General features: G+C 37.8%; 1 protein-coding gene across 1 annotated transcript; it reads left to right on the forward strand.

The window, feature by feature from the left end:
* Positions 1 to 9,219: 9,219 nt before the first annotated feature.
* Positions 9,220 to 10,567, forward strand: LOC140692690 (endogenous retrovirus group PABLB member 1 Env polyprotein-like; the record flags this gene model as incomplete). The annotated part of the gene is made up of 1 exon (XM_072957002.1): positions 9,220 to 10,567. A coding segment is annotated over one exon (1,065 nt), but the record flags the coding sequence as incomplete, so codon positions are not given.
* Positions 10,568 to 11,148: the final 581 nt, after the last annotated feature.

An 11,148-nucleotide genomic window follows, 5' to 3' on the forward strand; every position in this document is an offset into this window, starting at 1 on the left:
CAGTCTTTGAAAACAATCAGGGATTCTCAATATAGAATGTCTAATGTTCATAAAGCAAAATTGTGTGCATAATTTGATTCTAGGACAAAAATATACATATATATAATATACACACACATAATACCCAGGAATTACATACAAAAAAGAATGTTTAATTCTTTATTTGTTACATTACAGTAAGATTTGATTATATTTTTTATTTGCATTTCTAAATTATGAAACATTTGATACATACAGGTTATGATTATAAAATATTTATCCATTACTCTACCACCCAAACTGAGAAATAAAACATGACATTTCCAATATATTTACCCTTGCTCATTTATGTTGCTTAAAACTAAAACTGATATAACTACATTTTATAGTAATAGGTATTTCTTTCTGGTGTTTCTTTTTCTATATTTTTATTTTCAATAATTTTTGCAGCATGTTTAAGTGTTCCTCTTGCAAATATCCTAGAGATTCCCCCCAAATATCTGAGAATTTATGCATTTTAATGTCTTTTAATAGGGAAATTGACTTAATTTAGGCTTATCCATATGTATTATTGACTAATTTATTTATGACTTTATTTTGTTTTCCACATATAACTTTGTTCATTAATTTTCTTTTTTTTGAGTGACTTTCTTTTGTTTTTCCTTCAGATGCGTTTTTCAGGCATTAAACACCTCATTCATTATACCACTGAAGATAATTTCATTTATTTCATACTTGTATAATATTTTGGCCTTTTCTAGATTTTAAAATTCAGGATGACTTTTCTACAAAGCATACATTTCAAGAAGCTGTCTTCTAATCCAGTTTTGCCAATATTATATAAAAAACAACCTGTTTATTGTTATTTTCTGATAGTTATTATTCTATCCTACACAAGGATAGTTAAATTTTTTCTAATTATATATTTTTATATATATTTTCTACTTTATATCAAGAAAATAGTCATGTTAACTGTTTTTTATATTATAAGTTCATTATGGTATTTTGCTCCATCTTTGGAAATTAGTTTCTGCTATTTAAAGGATTATCTAGTCCATATTTTGACTTTGTTCACTTTACTTTTTGATATACCATCAAAGGCATGATCAATGAAAGGAATAATTTCTAAGCTGAACTTTAAAAAAAATTACAATTTGTTTTCTTTGCAAAAGACATTGTCAAAAGAATGATAAGACGCCACAGATTGGGAGGATGCATATTCAAAAGATATATCTGATAAAAGGCTATTAGCCAAAATATACAAAGAATTCTAAAAAGCTCAACAATAGAACATTAAACAACCTGATTTAAAAAATGAGCAAATTACCTGAGCAGATACCTCACCAAGGATGATGACAGATAACAAACATACGAAAATATGTTCAGCATTGTATGCCATTAGGAAACTACAAATTAAAACAAGAAGATACTACTACATACCTATTAGACTAACCAAATGTAGAACACTGACAACACCAAACATCCTGCCAAGATGTAGAGCAACAGGAACTCTTACTTATTGCTGATGGAAATACAAAATGATTAAAACAGTTTGGAAAGTAGTTTGGCAGTTTCTTACAAAACTAAATGTGCTCTTACCATAAAATCCTTCAAGTCTACTCTTTACAGTTTACCTAAAGGAGCTGAAAACTATGTCCACATGAGAACCTACACAAGGATATTTACATCAGATTTGTTTGTAATTATCAAAACATGGAAGCAACAAAAAATCCTTCAGTAGGAGAATGGATAAACCATAGAACAATCAGACAATGGATTATTATTCAGTGCTGAAAATAAATGAGCTATTAAGCCATAAAAAGATAATATAGATCCTTAAATGTATAATGATAAGTGAAAGAAGCCAATCTACAAAGGCTATGTATTATATGATTCCAACCTCATGATATTCTGGAAAAAACAATACTATGGAGATAATAAAAAGATGAAAAGTTGCTAAGTGTTATGAGAAAGGGAAGATTGATTAGGTAAAGCATAGAGGATTTTTAGGGCAGTGAAACAATTGTGTGTGGTACTGTAACAGTGGATAAATACCATTGTACACTTGTCCAGACACATAGAGTATTCAACACCAAGAGTGAGTCCAAAGGTAATTATGAGTGATTATAATGTGCCAGTGTAGATAAGTATATATTTATATATGCTGCTGGGTCCTATAGATCCCAGGACATGGGCTTTCTCTGGGAAGAATTATTGTTGCATCAGGGTCTTGGTCCTCTCACATATGTAGATATAGGGTAGACTGACAAAAAAAGAATGTCTGGATACTGAGAAACTCAAAATTAAAGTGAGAAGATTTACAATAATAAAAACCAACTAATCCCTTGAAGATTTCTAGATTAATTAGACAAAAAAGAACAGGGAGGACTTTCTTATAGAGTTTCCAACCTTTGTCTAACAATTTGTACACCTCACAGAATATATATTTTTAAATGTACATATAAAAATGACAAAAAATAACTATATAGTAAGTCAGAAAGGAAGTGTCCACAAATTTCATGATGCTAAAGTTGTACTATTTTTATAAAAATAAGTAAGATAAAATTTAAACAACAAAAATGGCTAATTGTCTGGCTAACTGAAATTTATCAACCTTCTTTTTGAAATTAACTAAAACATGTACTTTATTATTAAAGCCCTTAATGTGCTTTTATTTTATCCTATTTACCTCTCTTTCTTCACTATGGAGTATCCTGAGATTTTAAAATGCATTCTCCTGCTTTTCTTTATAATTTCTTGAACACACTTATATATCAATAAAATGATATCATTTAGTTTAAGTTGCCATTTATATTTATTAAATGTTATATTGTTGTTCAATTTCCCCTGAAACATTCTCTTTACTGCAATTTTTATATTTAGAATTATTAATTTTTATAAAACTGAAATTTTTAGAATGCAACTTAAAAATTACTCCATTAATCCATTTTCCAAAAAGTGGATGTTTGAGTTATTTATGATGTTTGATTACTATAAGCAATGATGTTATAAACATACTTGTATATTTATCTTGGTGCACACTGAACACAGGCAGAAGGTTGAAGGTAACTTAGGAAAGAAATTGCTAGAGTTTGTGTGTTGAAACCTTTAATTTACAAGGATATTATAATTTTCTGAAGTTAATGTAATAGTGCGGGGAGCCACTCGTGACGGAGAGGCTGCCGCGCACAAGAACTTGGGCGTAAAACCCCAAAGTGCAGGGCGCCAGGCTCTGAGATTGAGGCTGCCGAGCACAAAGGTTGGGCCTAAACTCCCACAGTGCGGGGCGCCGCGCTCAAAGGTCAATTGAGTTGAAACAATCTCTGTCCCGCCCCCCTTTTACTGAAAGAATACACCAGGTGCGTTAATATTTGAGGACATTAAGAGACCTTCAGAAGGAGAGATACTATCGGCACACAAGTTAGCGATCTTTGCCTGAAGAACAATCACCTGAGTTAATAGTCACCTGAAGTTATTAGCACAGTCACGATGTTAGTTTAGAAGAATCTTACCTCAGTTTTATGATCTTGTACTTTAATTTTATGATCCTGGTTTTGGGAACAGTTGATCCGGTTTTTAGGAACAGTAAAAAATAATGTTTCTTAGTTAATGATCTTACTATGCATTGTAATTTGCTCTAAACAATACTGCTGCCTACGTGCAGGAATGTATGAGCTAATGGGTTAAAGTCATTATAAAAGAACCACCTGAAATAAACTCGTCGTCCACTCTTGACCTAGCGTCTTGCGGGCTAGAGTGAGACCCTCTCAACCCCAACTTTTCTTGTCTTGCTGTCTCTTTGTCACGTCTTTCCTTTTCTCAGTCCTGCAGCACAGGTTTCTGGACCTGATCGATTGTCGGCAGGCTCCGACAAGTGGCGCCCGAACAGGGACCTGAAATCTGGAAGAGATTGCTGCAGCGACCGCCGCGGAAGGAACGAGGAGCGCTCGATTTTAAGGTGAAAGTAAATTTCCGCGGGGAGTGTATTTGAGAGTATGGGGCAAAATAATATTAGAGGCTTATTTGTACAGATGCTTAGAGTTATGTTAAAAGAAAGAGGAATTCAGGTTACAAAGCAACATTTAGAACAATTTCTTGTTTTTGTGGAGGAAATTTGTCCTTGGTTTCCAGAACAAGGTACTGTTAATTTAGAAACTTGGAAGGTTGTTGGAATTCGTTTAAGAGATTATTATACTGCTAATGGCCCAAATAAGATGCCAGCTACTGTGCTCCCTTTATGGCAACAAATTAGGGACTGCCTCGATCCGGCCACTGAGGGAGAAAAATTTGAATCTGTTAAGAAAGAGAATATCGAGCCTTCTGCGCCGATTAATCCAGATTTTAAGGAAATTCCCTCTGCTCCTCCTGCAGTAAATGCAACTGATGGTCCTTTTGACTCAGAATTAGATCCAGCTGACCAAGAGGAATTGGAGGACCAAGCTGCCCGTTACCACAAGGATGAAGATCCTTGGGGCATTTTCTTTGAAGAAAATAAGACCTTTAACATGTCTAAATTTAAAGATATTATTACGGAATGTGTTCAACAGAATCTTTCTAAGAAGGAGCAGAAAAAGCCACCAATAATTTCGTCTCCTCCTCCTAGTTATTCTTCACAGGAGGAGAAGGCATCAAAATTTGTTGTTTTAAGTCCTTTACAAAAGGCTTTGCAACAAGCTAGTAAAGAAGGAGAACACATTCCTGGTTTTTCTTTAGTATATCCAGTCCTTGAGGACGCCCAACAGCAGAGATACTATGAAACTATTCCTTTTAAACAATTAAAAGAATTAAAAATGGCTTGTGCTCAATATGGACCTACTGCGCCTTTTACACAAGCCATTGTTGAAAGTTTAGGAAATCAATATTTACCTCCAAATGATTGGAAGCAAGTGGCACGTGCCTGCCTATCTGGTGGAAATTATCTACTTTGGAAATCAGAATTCTATGAAAATTGTGCAGTTACAGCTAGTATCAATCAGAGACAGGGCATCCAAGTTACATTGGAGCAGTTAACTGGAGAAGGACAATATCAAGATATTCACTCTCAATTGGGTTATTTGCCCGGTGCTTACCCTCAGATAAATACAGCAGCCTTAAGAGCATGGAGAAAGCTGCCCAATTCTGAAAATAAAACTGAAGATTTGTCCAAAATTCGGCAGGGACCTGACGAGCCATACCAAGACTTTGTTGCTCGCCTTATGGAAACTATTGGTAAAGTGATAGGAGACGAGCAAGCAGGATTGGTTTTGGCTAAGCAATTAGCTTATGAGAATGCTAACTCTGCTTGTCAGGCCGCTCTAAGACCATACCGAAAAAAGAGTAATTTAGCTGATTTCATACGAATCTGTGCGGACATAGGACCATCCTATGTTCAAGGAATTGCCTTAGCTGCAGCTTTACAAGGTAAAACAGTTAAAGAGGTTTTGTTCCAACAAAACCGCCCAAAGAGAAATTTTCAAGGAACTTCCAGGGTAGCTGGCCCTCCTGGTAGTTGTTATGCATGTGGGCAACTGGGGCATCGAGCAAATCAATGTCCCAGAAAAGGGCAGCAACCGCCTGGGCCAGATATATTAGTAACCAGTCCTGGTTTATGCCCAAAATGTAAAAAAGGAAAACACTGGGCTAAGGATTGCAGATCTAAACCTGATATAAATGGACAACTTCTGGACCAGGGAAACTGGGTGAGGGGCCAGCCCCAGGCCCCGAAACAATGTTACGGGGCAATTCAGGAGACTGCTCCAGTCTGTCACAACCCGTTTCTTCCAGACCAAGTATTTCAGACCTCTGTAGAGCAACCCCAGGAAGTGCAGGATTGGACCTCTGTGCCACCACCTACACAGTATTAACCCCAGAAATGGGAATGCAAGCCCTCCCTACTGGAATTTATGGGCCTTTGCCTCCTGGCAGTGTAGGACTGTTATTGGGACGTAGCAGCACAACTATGAAAGGGTTACTTGTTGCTCCAGGGATAATTGACTCTGATTTTGAAGGAGAGATTAAAGTAATGGCTCATTCTCCTCGAACAATAACGGCCATTCCTGCAGGCCAACGTATTGCTCAGTTAATTTTACTACCTGCTCTTACTGTTGGAAAAAATAAGTCCAATTCTAAAAGAGGCACTGCAGGTTTTGGTTCCTCTGATGCTTATTGGATTCAACAGATCAGCCATCAAAGACCTGAGCTAATTCTAGAGATCCAAGGCAAAAAATTTAAAGGCATTTTAGATACTGGAGCAGACATTTCTGTAATTGCTGCTTCCCACTGGCCTGAACACTGGCCAAAGCAAGTTGCTCTCTCTATGTTACAAGGAATTGGTCAATCTCATAATCCAGAACAGAGTTCTGCTTTTCTTTCTTGGAAGGACGAAGAAGGACATTCTGGGGTATTTCAACCATATATCCTTCCTAATTTGCCTGTTAATCTATGGGGAAGAGATATTATGTCAAATATGGGAGTATTTTTGTATAGTCCTAATCCTACAATTTCTCATCAATTGCTGTCACAAGGACTATACCCAAATCAAGGTTTAGGAAAGCATAACCAGGGAATTACTCAACCTTTACAGGTTAAAGGAAAGAGAGATAGAAAAGGCTTAGGGCATTTTTAATGGGGGCCTTTGATCATCCTGCAGCTCATGCAGACCCTATCGTATGGAAATCTGATCAGCCTGTGTGGGTTCCTCAATGGCCCCTTTCTCAAGAAAAAATTGCCGCTGCTAAACAATTGGTGCAGGAACAATTGGACAGCGGACATATTGCTCCTTCTAATTCACCTTGGAATTCTCCTATATTTATCATAAAAAAGAAATCTGGTAAATGGAGATTGTTGCAAGATTTACGTAAAGTAAATGAAACTTTGGAATTGATGGGTTCTTTACAACCTGGTTTACCTACTCCTATGGCGATTCCTGAAGGAACTTATAAAATTATTATTGACTTAAAAGATTGTTTTTATACTATTCCTTTGTATCCTGATGATTGCAAGAGATTTGCATTTAGTGTTCCTTCTACAAATTTCAAGGAACCTATGCAACGTTATCATTGGCTGGTTTTGCCTCAGGGTATGGCAAACAGCCCCACCTTATGTCAAAAGTTTGTTGCTAGAGCGTTACAGCCTATCCGTCTGAAATACCCAGACGTTTATTTGATTCATTATATGGATGATATTTTAATTGCACACTCTCAAGAAGGTTATTTATTAACTGTATTTGATCAAATGTTAATTTCTTTAAAAACTTTTGGCCTTCAAATTGCTGATGATAAAGTTCAACGATTTTGCCCGTATGCATATTTGGGATTCCGTTTACATAATTTTACTTTTCAAACACAAAAGATTCAGCTACGCACGGATTCCCTCTTAACTTTAAATGATTTTCAGAAGTTTTTGGGCGATATTAATTGGATTCGTCCCTATTTAAAACTTTCAACTGGAACTTTAAAGCCTTTGTTTGACATTCTTAAAGGAGATACTAATCCTCGCTCTCCTAGAAAATTGACTGCTGAAGCTTCTTTGGCTTTACGTGAAGTAGAACAAGCCATTGAAAATCAGCAATGTACTTACTGTGACTATAATCAAGAATGGGGACTACTTATCCTACCCACTCCTCATATGCCAACTGGAGTGCTTTATCAGCATAGTCCTATGTATTGGATACATATGCATGTGTCTCCTTCAAAAGCTTTAGCTGCTTATCCTGATTTAGTTTGCTCTTTAATTGCTGAAGGACGTTCTGCCTCAACCTTATATTTGGGAAGAGATCCACATTATATTACAGTTCCATACACCGGAGAGCAACAAGCTCATTTGCAACAATTTAATGATTCTTGGGCTCTTGCTCTAGCTCATTTTACAGGGCGCATTACTACCCATTATCCAGCTGATAAATTGATTCAATTTGCAAAGTTGCATCCATTTCTATTTCCAAAAAATACTGTTCGCTCTCCTCTTTCTTCAGCTATTACCGTATTTACTGATGGATCATCTAATGGTATGGCTGCCTATATCATAAAAGAGAAAACGGTTTCTTGGCAGACGTCACAAACTTCAGCTCAAGTTGTAGAATTACTTGCAGTTCAGGCTGCTTTAATAGCAGTTCAGCATGTGCCCTGTAATCTTTTTTCTGATAGCCAATATATTATTCGTGCCTTACAAATTTTAGAAACTGTTCCCTTTATTGGCACTGTTAATTCCTATGTCAATCGTTTGTTTTTTGATGTGCAGCTTCTTATCCGCAGTCGCCGTCATCCTTGCTATTTTGGTCATCTACGGGCACACACTAATTTACCTGGCCCTCTTTCTGAAGGCAATGCTAATGTTGACCGAGCTACTCAACTTTTTCCAGCCCTTGAGGCGGCAAAACAATCTCATGCGCTTCACCATCAAAATAGTCATAGCTTGCGGCTGCAATTTAAAATTCCTCGCGAAGCTGCTCGTCAAATAGTAAAAACCTGTTCTGCCTGTCCTACTACAATTTCTGTCCCTCACTATGGAGTAAATCCTCGGGGACTTTTGCCTAATCACCTCTGGCAAATGGACGTTACTCATATTAAAGAATTTCGTAATACTCCATTTGTTCATGTCAGTATTGATACTTATTCAGGCTTTATCCATGCTACGTTACAAACTGGAGAAGCAAGCAAACATTGTATTAATCATCTTTTGAAATGTTTTGCTGTCATGGGCCAACCTCGTGTGCTAAAAACCGATAATGGCCCTGGCTATACTAGCCGAATGTTTCAACGCTTCTGCCAAACCTTAAAAATAGAGCATAAGACTGGAATTGCCTATAACCCTCAAGGACAAGGTATTGTGGAGCGCTGTCATCAAACTCTTAAAAACCAAATTTTAAAGTTAAAAAAGGGGGAACTATATCCCCTTACTCCACAAAACTATTTACATCATGCTCTATTTATTTTAAATTTTTTGACTTATGATATTAAAGGCAATTCAGCTGCTCAACGCTTTTGGAACCAAAAACCCTCTCACCACCCTTTGGTGAGATGGAAGGATCCACTTACTAATCAATGGGCCGGCCCCGATCCAGTTTTAATGTGGGGAAGAGGCCATGTTTGTGTTTTTCCACAGGATGCCGACACGCCGCGCTGGCTACCGGAAAGGCTGGTACGCCAGACGGAAAAAAGCAATGCTGACCAAACTCCAGCGACTGCAACTTCAACATATGCCAACAAAAACCCAAGTCCAGCAGTTCATTCAACAAGCGGAACAGATAGTGAGGACGACTAAGAATCCACCTGTGTCAAAGATGTTTTTAGTCAAAAAGAAGCAATAGACTTATATCAAAAGGTGCCACCTCAAGCAAGACAGCCAGATTCAGATATTACTGAACGGCTTACAGGACAATTTTACCAAATATGGGACCAACACGTGTGGGTTACACCGGAATCTGGACAATTGACAGGCCCAGCGGACATCTGCTGGGAACAACGAGAACAACCATGTGGTTTTAACCACATGACTTTGACTAAAAAGGACTGGAAATATCTGGGATATATATCCCAGAGATTCTGTAAATGGACTATTGATGTTACTTTTGTTTGTAAAAAACCTTTTGAATGGCCTGGCTCAGACTGGAATAATCCAGGCTATCGCTGGGTTGCACCTAATGGAACTAAATGGATTTGTGGAACTAATATTTGGCCTTGGCTGCCTTGTGGTTGGGTTGGACGCTGTACACTGGGATTTGTTATAGCTCCTGGTAGAATTGTGAAATCTGTACAAGGGGTTCCTGCTAATATGCCTAATTTACATGCTCGGTGGACCCGATCAGCATTTAAATGGTATGATTATTTAGCTGCTATTTTTGTCCCTTCTTTAGGAACTGTGGATATTATGACAAAAGTTAATACTTTGACTAATTTTACTCAGAAAGCTTTGATTGATGTAAAACATGCTATGGAAGAAATTAATGGTAAACAAAAACTTATGAGAAAAGCTGTATTACAGAATAAAATGGCTCTTAACATTCTCACTGCTGCGCAAGGAGGAACTTGCGCTATTATTAAGGTAGAATGTTGTGTGTTTATTCCTGACTTATCTGCTAATATTTCTCAGGCAGTAGATGATATGCAAGAACAAATCAAACACATGGATGCTCCGGTTTCCTTCCTGCCAGCGCAGTGGTTTGATTGGTTTAAAAGTGACTGGTGGAAGCATGCTCTGGTGATTATCATAATCATTGTGATCCTAATTTGCATGGCCCCTTGTATACTCTCCTGCTTATCTGAATGTCTGACGCAACGTTTGCTTGCATTTTCTCGTATTCATCGTCCTCCACCATATAGCACCTAGGCTTTTTTATAAACTAAAAGGGGGAATTGCGGGGAGCCACTCGTGACGGAGAGGCTGCCGCGCACAAGAACTTGGGCGTAAAACCCCAAAGTGCAGGGCGCCAGGCTCTGAGATTGAGGCTGCCGAGCACAAAGGTTGGGCCTAAACTCCCACAGTGCGGGGCGCCGCGCTCAAAGGTCAATTGAGTTGAAACAATCTCTGTCCCGCCCCCCTTTTACTGAAAGAATACACCAGGTGCGTTAATATTTGAGGACATTAAGAGACCTTCAGAAGGAGAGATACTATCGGCACACAAGTTAGCGATCTTTGCCTGAAGAACAATCACCTGAGTTAATAGTCACCTGAAGTTATTAGCACAGTCACGATGTTAGTTTAGAAGAATCTTACCTCAGTTTTATGATCTTGTACTTTAATTTTATGATCCTGGTTTTGGGAACAGTTGATCCGGTTTTTAGGAACAGTAAAAAATAATGTTTCTTAGTTAATGATCTTACTATGCATTGTAATTTGCTCTAAACAATACTGCTGCCTACGTGCAGGAATGTATGAGCTAATGGGTTAAAGTCATTATAAAAGAACCACCTGAAATAAACTCGTCGTCCACTCTTGACCTAGCGTCTTGCGGGCTAGAGTGAGACCCTCTCAACCCCAACTTTTCTTGTCTTGCTGTCTCTTTGTCACGTCTTTCCTTTTCTCAGTCCTGCAGCACAGGTTTCTGGACCTGATCGATTGTCGGCAGGCTCCGACAAACACCAAGAGTGAGTCCAAAGGTAATTATGAGTGATTATAATGTGCCAGTGTAGATAAGTATATATTTATATATGCTGCTGGGTCCTATAGATCCCAGGACATGGGCTTTCTCTG

The sequence above is a fragment of the Vicugna pacos genome, unplaced genomic scaffold (assembly GCF_048564905.1).
Source record: "Vicugna pacos unplaced genomic scaffold, VicPac4 scaffold_14, whole genome shotgun sequence".
NCBI classification, from domain to species: Eukaryota; Metazoa; Chordata; class Mammalia; order Artiodactyla; family Camelidae; genus Vicugna; species Vicugna pacos.